General features: G+C 42.7%; 1 protein-coding gene across 8 annotated transcripts in view; it reads left to right on the top strand.

Annotated features, from left to right (window-relative positions):
- Window positions 1-17900, top strand: part of LRRC49 (leucine rich repeat containing 49) — a 92446-nt gene that overhangs the window by 30978 nt on the left and 43568 nt on the right. For all 8 annotated transcript variants that reach the window (XM_081887673.1, XM_081887672.1, XM_081887669.1 and 5 more), the window contains one exon: window positions 16614-16851. In XM_081887673.1, the coding sequence (XP_081743799.1) occupies window positions 16614-16851 (238 nt within the window). The remainder of the gene's footprint in view (window positions 1-16613; window positions 16852-17900) is intronic.

The following is a 17900-nucleotide window of genomic DNA, read 5'->3' on the forward strand; positions in this document are numbered from 1 at the left end:
GCTGAAGGCTATACCGTCCAACTTGCCACAGTCTTCCACCATTCCACACACCTGCAGTCTCTCCCCAAATTCATCCACACAATTCAAAAGCACTGTCTGCTATAAGCAGTGATTTCTGTTTTCCAGAAAATGTTGAACTGGACAATTTCTCTGTGCAAATTAGGTTAATTCACTTCAGAAAAGTTAACTTAAAACAGAAAATGTTTAGTTTGCATGCCATAGAGTAGGGGTCGGCAAACTACGGCCCGGGGGCTGGATGCGGCCCACCAGGCTCGTAAATCCGGTCCCCAGACCCTGGTGCCTGCTCGGTCAGTCCCTGCCCTGAGCTAAACCGGCGTGGCATTTCCTTGAAAATAAGCCGCAGGTGCCTGGCCGCGCGTGGACTGACTTCCGCAACACTGGCATGGCTTCGGTTTGGCTCCAGGAAGCTCCTGCAGCCAATCCAAAGCCACGGACGCCTCTGGGCAGGAGGTGAGGCTGGTGCGGTTTCAGATTGGCTGCAGGAAGTTCCTTGTTGTCCATGCGCTGAGGTAAACCTGGCACAGCCACGGGCGGAGAGGCTGGCGGGTGGGCAGTGGGTCTGGGCCACACCATGGGCATTGTGACAGGTGCTTCACGAACCTTTAGCCAGAGCTTGCTGCCTGGCACTCCGCGTGCGTAGCCTGCCCGCTGTCCTGGCCTTGGACGATGGGCCTCAGTGCGTGGTGCACGCCGCCTGGGAGCTCTGCGGTGACAGCCGATGGAGCAGCTGCTGCTCGTCAACAACACTGGAAAAGAGAGGACTGAGAGGAGAGAGGATAGCCATCTTCAAATATCTCAAGGGCTGTCACATAGAAGAGGGAACATGCTTGTTTTCTCCTTTTCTGGGAGGAGGATAGGATCCTAACCAATGGATTCTGACTAAACATTCGGAAGAGCTTTCTGACTGTTTGACAGTGGAACGGTCTCCCTCGGGAGGTTGTGGACTTTCCTTCCTTGGAGATTTTGAAGGAGAGGTTGGATGGCCATCTGTCATGGATGCTTTAGCTGAAATTCCTGCATTGCAGGGGGTTGGACTAGATGTCCCTTGGAGATCCCTTCCAGCTCTTCAGTTCCTTGATTCTATACTTTCATAGATGGTAGGAATTCATCTTCAGAAATACCAGTGAAGTTCTGCTGAAAGTGTTCCCTTGATCCATCCAGCAGCCACCTGGATGTTGCTGGACTCCAGCTCCCTTCATCCCTGGCCATTGGCGTCGCCTCCTGGGGTGATGGGGGTGGTGAGCCCACCAACATCTGGAGGGAAGCTGCAAGAGTGCGTAAGTGTGCTGTATTTTAAATTTGTGATTTTAGTATTTGGCTTTAAAAAGTATTATAGTGGTACCTCGGGTTACAGATACTTCAGGTTACAGACCCCTCTAACCCTGAAATAGTGCTTCAGGTTAAGAACTTGGCTTCAGGATAAGAACAGAAATTGTGCTCCGGCGGCGTGGCAGCAGCGGGAGGCCCCATTAGCTAAAGTGGTACCTCAGGTTAAGAACAGTTTCAGGTTAAGAACGGACTTCCAGAACGAATTAAGTTCTCTACCCGAGGTACCACTGTAATAGTTAGAGGAGTATATGATCCCCCAGTCTTCCAAAATAATGTTTTTCATTGGTATTTAAGTCCAGATTTTTTCCCTCTCTCCCTTCCCCATTGGCAGCATGTTTTCAAAATATACAGTGAGTTTAATAAGATCAAACAAACAAACGGATAATGCAAAATCAGCTGAATGAAGCTGTTAATTCTTTGTGCATGAATAGACTTCATAAACACAGGCTCCTCTGAACAGCTCTCCACAAATTGAACCGTCTGCTTCCCTGGTTGACGCCTGCACCTGTGTTATTTTAACAGAAACTGTTCTTTAACTGTTACTTTGTTGATGATTCATAAGATAATTTCTGGAATTATTTTGGGTTATTTTTCTCATATAGCTTTGAGTATGCCTGCCAAAGCCAATAATTGTAATTTATTTAAGCTTTTTTAAAAAGAAAAAAACATGAGACAAAAAAATCTTTGAACTAATGGCACCAGTGCTTCTTTTAGGATTCTTAAATGGAAACTTTGTGAGACTGGAATTCTTGTTGACATAAAGGTGAGGCAGAAATGTCTGCACTCCTTTCCATAAGTTCATACATGGGAATGGCAAGATCCTCCTTGCGGGACAGCTCAGATGCAATGCTGGCTCCGTCTTAGTCCTGGCTGAGAAACGGGGGTGCCCTGCCTTGCTGCAGAACATGAGAGAAGCAGGGCGGGGTAGTGGTGAGAGTGTCGGACTCGGCCCTTGGAGACCGGGGTTCCAATCCCCACCTGGCCATGCAGCCCACTGGGTCACCTTGGCCCAGTCCCTGCCTCTCAGCCTAACCTACTTCGCAGGGTTGTTGTGGGGATTAAACAAGGAGGGAGAACTATGTACGCCACCTTGAGCTCGTGGGTGGAAAAGGTGAGCTAGAAAGGCAAATAAATAAAAAAGAACATAAGAAGCGTCCACAGGATCAGACCACGAATGCATCTTTTCCAGCAGCCTACTTGACAGGGTCCACAGCTTTATGTTGGCAGGAAATCTGCAAGCAGGTATTCAATGGCACCCTGCCTCTGAAAGATGGCAAAATGCCGTTTTGCTATGGCATTATGAGAGTTGATGTTCTACTTTTTGGTTGTTTTTGTATCTGTCTGGAATAGCTTTATTCATCCTCCCCATTATGCCCTGCCCTAACATCTGTTGGATGAAGGGTGCTCTAGAAATGTTTCAAATGAGTATCTTAAAGAAAAGCACTTTGTGCATTCAGATAAATTCAAACCCCCTTTCCCCAGGCTCAACTGTCGGAGTGGAGGTGAGCTGGCCCAAGTGGGGAAGCCTCCAGCAGTGGAATTCAGGGAGGAAAGGCAGGTGGGGAAGTGACAGAGCCCCACTTTATTCAGGAGCAGGGCAGAAATGTGAATAAATCCCAGCATGCCTTGCTTTGACTCCCCCTCCCATATGCATATTTAATTCTATCATTAAGTTTCTTTAGACTTTGCAACAAAATGGAACAAATTATCCTGAATATATTTTATAGTGGCCTTTTTTCAGTATCTGTCATCTGTATGAAGTTTTATTTTGTAAAAACGTTGCAACCTACAGTAGCATCTATTAATGTTAATAATTCCACCCCTTTCCTTTCCCCAAGAACTCTGCATTAGTGTAGTATTAAGAGATTTCCCCCTCTATCCAGTTAAAGCAAAGTTCTTTGCGTAAAGTTTTCTTTTACTTACTTTCGGACGGGCTGTGAAGCTGGTTTATTCTTAGTAATTTCCTGGTTGTGAAAGGTGTGGTTCTTCAGCCAAGCTGTCTATAATAAAATGCAACATGTAAAATAAGTTTCCACGTTCTTTCTGGAAGCTGTAATTTTCTTTTATAGGAGAAGATGTTGGAAGAATCACTCTGCCTTTCCCCCTCTCAAAATAAAGTGGCAAAAATACTACTTTTATTACAAAATGAGCTGAACTATTTGCTGGGCTACAGTCCTGCAGAGTTTACAATGATCCTGGGCATTTTCCAGGCAGCAAGTTTTTAAATATTTCCCTCTCTTTGGTAAGTGGGCCTGCAGTTCATGGCACCATTTACTCTGAAGGAAGACTATTAAAGGCAGCCTGTGTTAGAGTAACCAACTTTGGGGGGGCTGTCGGGGCTTGTCTCCTCTCCACAACCTGAGGCCTTTGTCAGGGCGTTGTCTCACATTTCTTAATCTCTGTAGAATTTCTATAAATCAGAATTCTGTAGGTAATAGAATAACAGATCATCCCCTTTATATTAAACTGCTCAGCACATACAGGTAGAAGCTGTTGCTTTAAGGAAGTGCCAGGATTTGAGCCTGTTGTGGCCCCCAGAAACTGGGACTAAGGGAAAATAAGCAGAGATTCTCACCTTTTGCTGGCCAAAGGAGGGACCTACAGGAGTCCACTATAAAAGTCCCTCCCTGCCCCGTGATAATCTGCCCTTGCCTTCACTTTGCACCTCTCCCCCTGAGGAACTGGGGTAGGAGATAACTGTTCCCTCCAGACACCATTCTCACTCCCTGCTGTGCCCAAGAGAGAGTTTCGGTACCCATATTCTTTCCAAAGAACAAAGATAATCCCTTGTGTTTTGGCAAGGGGGCGAACAACTAGAATCTATGATACAGCAAGCATGTGTCTAATCTCATATTTATTCAGAAACAGACAGATTTTTAGTAGCATTAGTGTAATGGAGTCAATATGCATGGGAGGGTCTGTAGTTCATGGGAAGACACTGAGAAGGTCCCAGGTGTTGACATGGATCATGCGTAGATTAGGAAAGACCATGTGACACTTTCCTCCAATATGCTAAGTAGCACAGCAGACTGAAACAAAAAATAAAATTCCAGTCACTTCCCCACCATAACTTTACACTTATGATGGCAGCCTTAGCCAACGGGTGTCCTCCATGCTGGTTGGGGCTGATAGAAACTGTAGTCTAAAACATCTGGAGGGCGTCCTGTTGGCAAAGACGGTGTCATGGTATAATAGGTCAAGTTCAGAGAGGCGATGCTTGATTTTTTAATTATAAAAGTCAACACAACCAAACTTATTTTCAGTATCATTGTTCTACTGTTCTCTGGAATTGCTTTTTTAAAAAAAGCTCTGTACGTGATAAATTTGAGGAACTGAGCCAGTACAAGGAAAGTAAACTTAATGCACAATGAACATTCTCTGAGTAGTGCCTAGATTCCTTTAGATTTCTATAAATATGCCCAATTGATGTTGATGCCAATTTTTTTTAAAATGTTGGCACAAAGGTTGGATTCTTCCAGTAAGTGCTTTGACATATTGTACATTACGATACTCCCAAATATTTGACAGGGAAAATTAGATAAAAATGTTTTATGTTAAATAAGCAAGAACTTCAGAACTGGGTAGTGAGCAAGCTTAATAAGACTACAGTGGTGCCTCGCAAGACGAAATTAATCCGTTCCGTGAGGCTCTTCGCATAGCGGTTTTTTCGTCTTGAGAAGCAAGCCCATTGACAGCTTAGCGGATTAGCGCTACAGCTGTCAAGCGGCTTCCAGCGATCAGCTGTTAAGCGGCTTATCAGCGGAACAGCTGATAAGCGGCTTAGCGGCTTAAGAAAAGGGCGAAAAAAGCGAAAAAAAACCCGCGGGGGATGCAAGATTTTTTTCGTCTTGCAAAGCAACCCCATAGGGGAATTCGTTTTGTGAAGCACCTCCAAAACGGAAAACCCTTTCGTCTAGCGGGTTTTTCGTCTTGCGAGGCGTTCGTCTTGCGGGGCACAACTGTATTCCTAATGCAACATCTGTGAAGCATATTACTGTTGGAAGTATTTAATATATATTCTCTCAAAAGCCATGTAAGATATATCCGTATTGACTTCCGGTCGGCGCCAGCGTTAATGGCGGTCCTTGCTTCGAGCTCCGAAGCAGGACTGTTCCGTGAGTTCGGGTCTGACCCGCTACGGCGAGCGGGGGACCCCTAAAATCACAGGCGCTGAAGCCTGTGAACAAGGAGATTCGGTGGGCACCTTTGCGCCCCCCGGTATCGCGAAAGAGCCTTTTTAAAGGCTCCGGAGCGGCAGCGGGTGTGAGCGCGGTGCTGAGGATCGCAACCCAGCCCACGGAGTGAAGCCGCGTCGCCATTGACGGAGAGCGCCGATTCCTTCCTGAATCTACCGATTGGAAATAACACCCGTGAGTAAGATTGATAAATAAAGGGAACGGGACTTTAAAACTTAAGAATTTAAGAAGATTTGGCTGAAAACGGGTCAGGCAAAATTAAGGAAGTCAGCCTCCCGGAGCTACATGTCTGATTGAGCAACGAAAAAAGTAAGCTGTACTTAAAGGGACCGTATCTATTTTTCGCAACTTAGTTAACCTGACATTGAAAGAGGACCTCCCCCCCGGAGAATAGGAGAGGGGGGGAAGAAAAATTGGCTTAAATTCGTCTGGTGGAAGAGAGAAGTTTTGGAAACGGAAGTTTTCCGCTGTCAACACCTCTGGCCAGGCTGCTGGGGCAGCGAGCGCCTGGGAGTGAACTGTCAAACTAGATGTGATATAAAGTAAGATTTATCTGAAACAAAATAACGGGACTTTAGTGGACAGAAACTGTAATATCTAAAATTGCAACAAAGTAGGGATTTTACTTGGACTTTCACTTTTGGAACTGGGTATGGCTACTTCTCTCCCTGTTTCTTTGTTTCTGCATTGGATATAATGTACTCCCTCTAGAGGTTTAAAAGAGAGACTGTTGTTGTATTGAAGCAAAAACAGTGGGATTTTCCACTTGCAGCTGTTCCTGTGGGAACGACCTTGAGATATGAGCGGCCCACTGGATGAAATATCAACAAGATCCAAAGCAAAGCAGGCTCAGGCTCAAAAGAAAAGAGGCTCCTTGTCAGGAGCATCAGCTACACAGGAAAGAACAACAACGGTATCAATGGATTCCATGACACAGGCTCTACTCAGGATAAATGAATCTTTAGAAGCACTTACTAAGCAATCTACAGAGAACTCCAAGAAACTGACAGAATTGACAACAAGACTGGATTTGAACACGAAAACAATATCGTCTAACACAGACTCTATAAATCGTTTAATTCAGGAAAGCACAGAGACAAGGAAAATAGCTGAGAGCGCTAGGACCACGGCCGAGGAAACCAAAGGGAAATTTGTTCCTATTGCAAAGAAGGTATACGAACATGATGAAGCCTTGGCCCTTATGGAATTGGAGAGGAAAGGCAAGAACCTAAAATTGAGACTGGTACCTGAAGAGGAGGAGGACAAGCTTGGGGAATTTCTTACGGATAAGTTCCAAGAATTTTGGAGTGATGAGTTAGAGGGAGAGGAAGAGGACTTTGCAATAACTACAGCCTTCCGGATTGGCAGAAAGCAAGGCAAGAAACCAAGGGATTGTTTAATTACCCTTAGATCCAAGGAAGAAAGAGACAAAATATTGAACCTACATTTCCAGAAGGCACTGGTTATTAAAAATTCCCAAATACAGATCTTTAAAGATATTCCCAGATACTTTTTGGAGGTGAGAACACAATTTAAAGACTTAGTTGACTTACTGAAACAAAACAATATTCCATTCAGGTGGGAATTCCCACAAGGATTATCCCTTAACTTCAAAGGGAAGAAAATCAAAATAAAAACAATTCAAGACAAAGAACACTTTTTGGAGAGAAACCTCGAGGATTTTCAGAAAGGAACCGTGAGAGAGAGGGAAGTACTGGATATTGCAAACCTGTCATTTGGATTGAACCCAGCACCGACTGACGAGGAACAAGAACTTGGAGCAGTTGGCGGGAAAAACACCCAATAACAAAATGTCCCTGCAACTTCTGAGTTGGAACTGTAATGGTCTGAACCACCCCCGAAAAAGAGATCAAGTTTTTCATATATTAAAGAAAGAACAATTAGACATAATCTGTCTACAAGAAACTCATATTGCCAGGATACACAGGAAACTTTTGATAAACAAGAGATTAGGACAGGAATTTGTTTCCTCAGACAAAGTTAAGAAAAGAGGGGTGGTGATTTATGCCAAGGAAAAATGGGAACCAAAAATTATTTTTAAAGATGAGGAAGGAAGATACCTGGCAGTAGAAATTCAAATTCAAGGAGAAAAGATTCTAATTGTTGGAGTTTATGCACCTAACGAGGGGAAGGCAGAGTTCTTCAAGAAGTTGCATGAGACTTTAATGGACTTTATGGACTTTAAAATCATAATGATGGGAGATTTTAACGGAGTTGTCTCCACAAATATGGATAAGGCACAAAGACAAATAATATCTAAAGACGGGAGACTACCAAAGACTTTTTTTGAACTGACTGACACCATGGACCTGATCGATATTTGGAGAACTAGGAACCCTCTGGAAAGAGAGGGAACCTTTTTCTCGGAAGCAAAAATGACCTGGACTAGAATTGATCAAATTTGGATTTCTAGCAACCTGGCACCAAGAGTGAAAAAAACAGAAATCTGCACAAAAACCTGTTCCGACCATAATGCAGTCAAGATGGAAATGAAATTAACAACGGCTGGAACCTTCAGATGGAGAATGAATGACACCCTATTTAGAGATGAAGAAATATACCAAAAGACCCAAAAGATATTGAAGGATTATTTTGAGATAAATTTGAGAACGGAGGTGGAAAAAAGAATAATATGGGACGCAAGCAAGGCCGTGATGCGCGGATTCCTAATTCAGCAAAATTCCATAAAGAGGAAGAAACAAAATGAGAGGAAGGAAAAGATCTTGAACCAGATAAAGGAAGGAGAAAAGAAACTGCGATCCAAACCGAAGTCTCATGAGATCCTAAGAGAGATAAAATACTATCAGACGCAATACATGGAATTGATGAACCAAGAAATAGAGTGGAAGATAAAGCAAATGAGACAAAAGACGTTTGAATCGGCAGATAAATGTGGGAAACTGCTGTCATGGCAATTGAAAAAGAGGCAAAAACTAAACACTGTGACATCCCTGGAAATAGATGGGAAAACCATTAATAAACCAAATGAAATAAGTAATTGTTTTCAAAGCTTTTTCAAAAAACTGTATGCACAAGGGCCTACAAATGAACAAGAAATAGAGGAATTTGTTAAAAAATACGGACTACCAAAGATTTCTGATCAAAATAAAAGGACTTTGAATGAAAAAATTACAGAACAAGAAATAGAGGGTGCCATCCAGAATATGAAACTGGGGAAATCACCAGGACCAGACGGTTTGACTGCGAAATACTACAAAGATCTTAAAGAATGGCTAATACAGCCATTGAAGGAAGTATGCAACCAGATATTAGAGGGGAAAAAGGCTCCCGAATCGTGGAGAGAAGCATTCATTACACATACCGAAGACAGAGACTGAGAAACATCAAGTTAAAAACTACCGCCCTATATCACTTTTGAAGAAAGGCAGTTTTGATCTTTGTGGATGCGGAGAAGGCCTTCGACAACATTTCTTGGAAATTTATGAAGAAGAATCTCCATGGGATGGGGGTAGGCCAAGGGTTTGAAAACGGTATAGGTGCAATATACTCTGAACAAAGAGCTAAACTAATTGTGAACAATGTGGTAATGGACGAAATACCAATAGAGAAGGGCACACGACAGGGATGCCCTATATCCCCTTTACTTTTTATATCTGTCCTGGAGGTTTTATTAAATATGATTAGAAAGGACCAGCTGGTAAAAGGAATACAGGTCGGATCTAAACAATACAAGCTAAGGGCATTTGCAGATGATTTGGTGTTAACTTTGCAACAGCCAGGAGCTAGTACCAAAAGAGTTCTAGAACTAATGGAGTTATTTGGCCAGGTCGCAGGATTTAAACTAAACAAACAGAAAACAAAGGTGCTGGAAAAAAATCTAACAAAAGAGGAGAAAGATAGGTATCAAAGTGAAACTGGGTTGGAAATAGCAAAAAAGGTTAAGTACCTGGGGGTAAATCTAACATCTAAAAATGTGAATCTATTTAAAGATAACTACGAAAAATGTTGGACAGAAGTTAAAAAAGATCTAGACATATGGTCTAGGCTGAAACTTTCCTTGTTAGGCCGAATTGCTGTAATCAAGATGAATGTATTGCCAAGAATGTTGTTTTTATTTCAGACGTTGCAGATTCTAGACAAAATGGACTGTTTCAAGAAGTGGCAGAAAGATATATCTAAATTTGTCTGGCAGGGCAAAAAGCCCAGAATAAAATTTAAGATTTTAACTGATGCAAAAGATAGAGGGGGCTTCGCCCTGCCAGACTTAAGACTTTATTATGAATCAGCAGCATTTTGCTGGTTGAAGCATTGGCTACTTCTTGAAGACACAGACATTATGGATCTGGAAGGATACGATAATAGTTTTGGTTGGCATGCATATCTTGTGGTATGACAAGGTAAAGGTCTATAAAAGTTTTAAAAACCATATTGTCAGGAAAGCATTGTATAATGTTTGGAATAGATATAAAGATTTACTGGAAAATAAAACCCCTAGGTGGTTGTCACCAATGGAAGCGAAAGCAGTGAAAAAAATTAATATGGAATCTAATTGGCCTAAGTATTCTGAAATTTTAGAATATGATGGTGAAAAACTGAAGCTACAAAGTTTTGAGAAGCTAAAGCACAAAGTTCGAGATTGGTTACACTACCGTCAGATAAATGAGACATTTAAGCAGGACAGGAAACTTGGTTTTCAGAAGGAGAGGTCAAAGTTAGAAACAGAATTGTTAGAATCCAATACGAAGAATTTATCTAAAATGTATAATTTGCTGCTGAAATGGAATACACAGGACGAAACGGTGAAATCAGCCATGATTAAATGGGCACAGGATATCGGTCATGGTATTATGTTTGATGACTGGGAACAGTTATGGACCACCGGTGTTAAATTTACGGCATGTAGTGCCTTGAAAGAGAACATAATGAAAATGATCTATAGGTGGTACATGACCCCAGTCAAACTTGCAAAGATCTACCATTTGCCCAATAACAAATGTTGGAAATGTAATGAGGCTGAAGGTACTTTTTATCATCTTTGGTGGACCTGCCCAAAGATTAAAGCCTACTGGGAAATGATCTATAATGAAATTAAGAAAGTCCTTAAGTGGACATTTGTAAAGAAACCGGAGGCTTTTCTTTTGGGCATGGTCGGCCAATTGGTACCAAAGAAGGATAAGACATTTTTTATGTATGCAACCACAGCAGCAAGAATCTTGTTGGCAAAGTATTGGAAGATGCAAGAACTACCTACTCTGGAAGAATGGCAGTCGAAGGTGACGGAATATATGGGACTGGCAGAGATGACCGGCAGAATCCGTGACCAGAGGAAAGAGACAGTGGAAGAGGACTGGGGGAAATTTAAAACATATTTAAAAAACTATTGTAAAATTGTGGACTGATAAGATGTTAAGGGGTAAGAAACAAAGAATTACAGCTGTAAATCTTAAACTCCAAGAAAATTCAAATGGGACTTGATTAAATATTGATTGATGAGTTGCTCGAAAAAATGGCAAAATAAGGATGTGGTGAAGGGAAGGCATGGGGAAGTCAAATTTTTGTTGTTTGTCTTTGATGTTTGTGTTTGTTTTGTATTGTCTTTAATATGTGTAAAAATCTAATAAGAATATTATAAAAAAAAGATATATCCGTATTATACCTCCAAGTAGATGCATACAACCAAGTGTTGAAGTGCATCCCCAGCTATTAACAGAAGTGTTTCTGCATAGGGTTCCATCCAGCCTAGAACAGGACACTTGGATTGCTGTTCACAGTTTGGGGGTAAGTTCACAGGAGTGGTGGTGAGGATGAACAATGACTCCCCCTTTCCCATTTTCCTGAAACCACCCCCTACTGGGTTCGGGACTGGATTCCAATCCATTTTTTAAAAAATAATATTTTGATTATGATTTTTCAACAAGTTTTAACATATTCAAAAATTCGAATTGCTTTTTACAATTTCAGTTCACACCTGCCCCCCCCCCCAGACTTCCCCCAGCTTCCCTTTCTGGTTTATAACATATTTGTTTGTTCTGCTTATAATTTTATATACCTTATATACTAAAATTAAAATAGTATTCTTAATCTATTCTTAACATTTTTACCTCATATTTGTGTTTTCTATTTATATTTGTCCATTGTAAGTGTTTTACTCAAATCCTGCAAGTGAGTTCATTTCAATGCATTATTTCTGTATATACATCATTGTTGTTTAGTCATTTAGTCGTGTCCAACTCTTCGTGACCCCATGGACCCGAGCACACCAGGCACTCCTGTCTTCCACTGCCTCCCTCAGTTTGGTCAAACTCATGCTAGTAGCTTTGAGTACACAACCATCTCGTCCTCTGTCGTCCCCTTCTCCTTGTGCCCTCCATCTTTCCCAACATCAGGGTCTTTTCCAGGGAGTCTTCTCTTCTCATGAGGTGGCCAAAGTCTTGGAGCCTCAACTTCAGGATCTGTCCTTCCAGTGAGCACTCAGGGCTCATTTCCTGAAGAATGGATAGGTTTGATCTTCTTGCAGTCCATGGGACTCTCAAGAGTCTCCTCCAGCACCAGAATTCAAAAGCACCCATTCTTCGGCCACCAGCCTTCTTTATGGTCCAGCTCTCACTTCCATATATCACTACTGGGAAAACTATAGCTTTAACTATACGGACCTTTGTTGGCAAGGTGATATCTCTGCTTTTTAAGATGCTGTCTAGGTTTGTCATTGCTTTTCTCCCCAGAAGCAGGCGTCTTTTAATTTCGTGGCTGCTGTCACCATCTGCAGTGATCATGGAGCCCAAGAAAGTAAAATCTCTCACTGCCTCCATTTCTTCCCCTTCTACTTGCCAGGAGGTGATGGGACCAGTGCCCATGACCTTTGTTTTTTTGATGTTGAGCTTCAGACCATATTTTGCGCTCTCCTCTTTCACCCTCATTAAAAGGTTCTTTAATTCCTCCTCACTTTCTGCCATCAAGATTGTGTCATCTGTATATCTGAGGTTGTTGATATTTCTTCCGGTGATCTTAATTCCGGCTTGGGATTCATCCAGTCCAGCCTTTTGCATGATGAATTCTGCATATAAGTTAAATAAGCTGGGAGACAATATACAGCCTTGTCGTACTCCTTTCCCAATTTTGAACCAATCAGTTGTTCCATATCCAGTTCTACCTGTAGCTTCTTGTCCCCCATAGAGATTTCTCAGGAGACAGATGAGGTGATCAGGCACTCCCATTTCTTTAAGATCTTGCCATAGTTTGCTGTGGTTGACACAGTCAAAGGCTTTTGTTTTTGTTTTTTTAAATAATTTTTATTCATTTTTTAAACGCATAATAAAAACACACAAACAGAACAGAAAAAACAAATACATACAAAATAACAGTCAAAGGCTTTTGCGTAGTCAATGAAGCAGAAGTAGATGTCTTTCTGGAACTCTCTAGCTTTCTCCATAATCCAGCGCATGTTTGCAATTTGGTCTCTGGTTCCTCTGCCCCTTCGAAATCCAGCTTGTACTTCTGGGAGTTCTTGGTCCACATACTGCTTAAGCCTGCCTTGTAGAATTTTAAGCATAACCTTGCTAGCGTGTGAAATGAGTGCATTTGTGCGGTAGTTGGAGCATTCTTTGGCACTGCCCTTCTTTGGGATTGGGATGTAGACTGATCTTCTCCAGTCCTCTAGCCACTGCTGAGATTTCCAAACTTGCTGGCATATTGAGTGTAGCACCTTAACAGCATCATCTTTTAAAATTTTAAATAGTTCAGCTGGAATGTCATCACTTTCACTGGCCTTTCTAAGGCCCATTTGACTTCATTCTCCAGGATGTCTGGCTCAAGGTCAGCAACCACACTACCTGGGGTGTACGAGACATCCATTTCTTTCTGGTATAATTCCTCTGTGTATTCTTGCCACCTCTTCTTGATGTCTTCTGCTTCTGTTAGGTCCTTACCACTTTTTGTCCTTTATTATGGTAATCTTTGCACAAAATGTTCCTTTCATATCTCCAATTTTCTTGGAACAGATATCTGGTTTTTCCCATTCTATTGTTTTCCTCTATATCTTTGCATTGCTCTTGTCTCTCTCGCATTTTGCTTGCCTTCTCTCCCCCGCTATTTGTAAGGCCTCATTGCACAACCACTTTGCTTTCTTGCATTTCCTTTTCATTGGGATGGTTTTCGTTGCTGCCTCCTGTATAATGTTGTGAGCCTCCATCCATAGTTCTTCAGACACTCTGTCCACCAAATCTAAATCCAGTGTGGTAAAGCCAGTGTGGTGTAGTGGTTAAGAGCGGTAGTCTCGTAATCTGGGGAACCGGGCTTGAGTCTCCGCTCCTCCACATGCAACTGCTGGGTGACCTTGGGCCAGTCACACTTCTCTGAAGTCTCTCAGCCTCACTCACCTCACAGAGTGTTTGTTGTGGGGGAGGAAGGGAAAAGAGAATGTTAGCCGCTTTGAGACTCCTTAAAGGGAGTGAAAGGCGGGATATCAAATCCAAACAACAACTCCTCCTCCTCCTCTTCTTCTTCTTCTTCTTCTTCTTCTTCTTCTTCTTCTTCTTCTTCTTCTTCTTCTTCTTCTTCCTGTTCCTCATTTCCACTGTTTATACATAAGGGATTTGATTTAGATTGTATCTTATGGGCCCAGTGATTTTCTCTACTTTCTTCAAATTAGGCTTGAATTTTGCTATAAGAAGCTGATGATCTGAGCCACAGTCAGCTCCAGGTCTTGTTTTTGCTGACTGTATAGAGCTTCTCCATCTTTGGCTGCAGAGAATATAATCAATCTGATTTCGATGCTGCCCATCTGGTGATGTCCATGTGTAGAGTCGTCTCTTGTGTTGTTGGAAAAGAGTGTTTGTGATGACCAGCTTGTTCTCTTGACAGGCCTTTGCCCTGCTTCGTTTTGAACTCCAAGGCCAAATGTGCCAGTTATTTCTTTTATCTCTTGACTCCCTACTTTAGCATTCCAATCCCCTATAATGGGGAGAACATCCTTCTTTGGTGTCATTTCTAGAAGGTGTTGTAAGGCTTCATAGAATTGGTCAATTTCAGTTTCTTCAGCATAAACTTGGTTCATAAACTTGGATAACTGTGATGTTAAAAGGTCTGCCTTGGATTCGTATCAAGATTATTCCGTTATTATTGAGATTGTATCCCAGCACAGCTTTTGCCACTCTTTTGTTGACTATGCGGGACACTCCATTTCTTCTATGGGAGTCTTGCCCACAGTAGTAGATAGGATGATTGGATGATCATCATATCTACTACTGTGGGCAAGACTCCCATAGAAGAAACTGAATTCGCCCATTCCCGTCCATTTTATTTTACTGATGACCAAGATATCCGTATTTATTCTTGCTATCTCATTTTTGAGGGACGCAGGTGGCGCTGTGGGTTAAAGCCTCAGCGCCAAGGACTTGCCGATCGAAAGGTCGGCGGTTCGAATCCCTGCGGCGGGGTGCGCTCCCGTTGCTCGGTCCCAGCGCCTGCCAACCTAGCATTTCGAAAGCACCTCCGGGTGCAAGTAGATAAATAGGGACCGCTTACCAGCGGGAAGGTAAACGGCGTTTCCGTGTGCGGCTCTGGCTCGCCAGAGCAGCGATGTCACGCTGGCCACGTGACCCGGAAGTGTCTCCGGACAGCGCTGGCCCCTGGCCTCTTAAGTGAGATGGGCGCACAACCCCAGAGTCTGTCAAGACTGGCCCGTACGGGCAGGGGTACCTTTACCTTTACCTTTACCTCATTTTTGACCACATCCAGCTTACCATGGTTCATGGATCTTACATTCCAGGTTCCTATGCAATATTTTTCTTTACAGCATTGGACTTTCCTTTCGCTTCCAGGCATATCCACAACTGAGTGACCTTTCGGCTTTGGCCCAGCTGCTTCATCAGCTCTGAATCTACTTGTACTTGTCCTCCGCTCTTCCTCAGTAGCATGTTAGATGCCTTCCGACCTGAGGGGCTCATCTTCCAGCGTCATAACTTTTATATGCCTGTTGTCTTTGTCCATGAAGTTTTCTTGGCAGGGATACTGGAGTGGCTTGCCGGTTCCTGCTCCAGGTGGATCACATTTAGTCAAAACTCTTCACTATGACCTGTCCATATTGGGTGGCCCTACACGGCATAGCTCATAGCTTCTCTGAGTTATTCAAACCCCTTCACCACGACAAGGCTGAGGCAGGGTGCATTGCCTAGTGAGTTTACGGCAGAAGAGGAGAGATTTGAAAAGAAGACTTCCTGGTTAGCATGACTCCCTCTCTCAGCAGTTACGCTACTTGCGTAGGGCTTGTGGGCACCACTTTCCAAAGAATAGATTGCAAGCTGATACCGCCCTACTGCCAAGGAAGCACATTTCTATATTCAGTTCTTTTGCTTTGCATTGTTAAGAGATAAGGGGGCGGCAGGGGGTGCTGAAGGTGTAAATGACTATCAGACTTGAAAAGCTGGTATAACAGCATCAAGTTCATCCATTTTGTTGAATAAATTAAACCAAATAGTTTTAATTGGATTTTGAATTAATGTGCAATTAATTTTTATTGCTTTGAATTTTATTGTATCATCTTCCAAAGTGGGTTGTGCAAACTGTTATTCTGAACAGTGCCTTTTATAGGGTAGGGGCACTGGGGATGAGTTTATGGAACCCAGGAGACAGTGGCCTGGAAAAATTTGGGAACAACTAATGTAGACAATACTGAATTAGATAGTTGATCTGACTATCTCTCACTGCTAAAATAATCTGTCTTGGCATTCCTTGATGGGTTGTCTAAATGTAATTGTTTTATTGCATGCTTTGGATGCTTGTATTTTAAACATTTTGTAATGGGGTTTTATACTTTGTGAGCCACTTGGGAGCCCATTTTGGCATTAAGTGGTGTATGAATAAATAAATAAATTGTAATGTTAAATATCTATTCTAAATGCCATGGACTGGAAGTGTTACTGAGCCACATGCTAGTTGTCAATCGGTAGGTTGTTGTTGTTGTTTAGTCATTTAGTCGTGTCCGACTCTTCGTGACCCCATGGACCAGAGCACGCCAGGCACTCCTGTCTTCCACTGCCTCAATTGGTAGGGCTTGCCTTTAAAAGACTGTTTTATTTCTCCTTGCAGGTCTCTTGATTCACTTTTGAACAAAGGCACGCAAGGGCTGCCTGTCCTCGATTCACACTTGGTAGAGATAGAAGGTGACACCGTGTACCTATATGGCTCTGGAGCTCTGGAATCCCTTGATCGAAATTGGAGTGTACAGACGGCTGGGAGCATCACCACAATCTCCTTTAATTTCATAGACTTTGATGAAATTGTTCCAGTGTTGCCAAAACTGAGGATCAGATTTCCCAATTCTCTAGTAAGAACTTTTGTTCTTGATCTTTTAGCAATCTGGGACAAGAGGCAGCATGTCCAAATGTCTAATTTGGTTCAGGAAAAGAACCTACAAGATGCCCTTCTGGATCAGGCCAAGACTCCATTTAGTTCAGCCTTCTGTTTCCCACAGTGGACATCAAGATTCCTCTGGAAAAGTCCACAAGCAGAACATGAGGACAATAACACTCTCCCTTCAGTACTCCCCAGTATCTGCCTCTCATTGTGGAATGTGGAACCAGGGTTTAGTAGTTTGACCACTTGACTCAGGCTGAGGCTCACTTGGTGACTTTGGCCAGCCACATTCTCTCAGCCTGACAGGCTTGCTGTGAGGGAGGGAGCACCCTGTACACTACTTAGAGCTCCTTGGAGGTGGGATAAAGAGATAAAATCTGTTTAGCCATCATGGCTAAGAGTGATGAACAGATCTCCTTCTCCATGAAGTAGTATAATTCCCCTTTAAAACCTTCTGATTTATGAGCGGTGCCACGTCTTGTGGCGAGGCAAGAAGTACTTTCCTTTTGCTTGTCCTGAACCCACAGCCAACCAGTTTTACCTTCTCCCTTTTGTGGATGTCATTTGACTTAGCTTGTCTGTCTCTCTTATTTGTGTGGCATACCGCATGCAGCAGATAATTTACCATACAACCCATGGATGGCAGACATTCACATTGTAGCAGAAAATGTGTGAATGTTCTCAGGTGACCTCCCGAGACATCATGTGGCAAGTAGTTGTGCTCAAGATTGGGCAAACTTGTAAAAGCAGAATTTGGCAATTGCTGATGACTGCTATGATGGAATGACTGAAGTTTGCTCTTCTCGGCCATAGAAAATAATTAAGTGAAGAGCAGATTACATCACTGCATAGATAAATTGGCACCCAGACTACACCCACACACCCTCAAGCACATAGTCATGTGAGTTTAAGTAGAAGTTTGCGTGCTAACTTGGGCAAACAAGCATGGAAATATCCAGAAACAAGCCATTGTAGCCTTCTAGCCATCTAGTCTGTACCACCACTGCTCCTTTTGCATGC

This window comes from Podarcis melisellensis, assembly GCF_964234715.1.
Source record: "Podarcis melisellensis genome assembly, chromosome: 14".
Classification (NCBI taxonomy): domain Eukaryota; kingdom Metazoa; phylum Chordata; class Lepidosauria; order Squamata; family Lacertidae; genus Podarcis; species Podarcis melisellensis.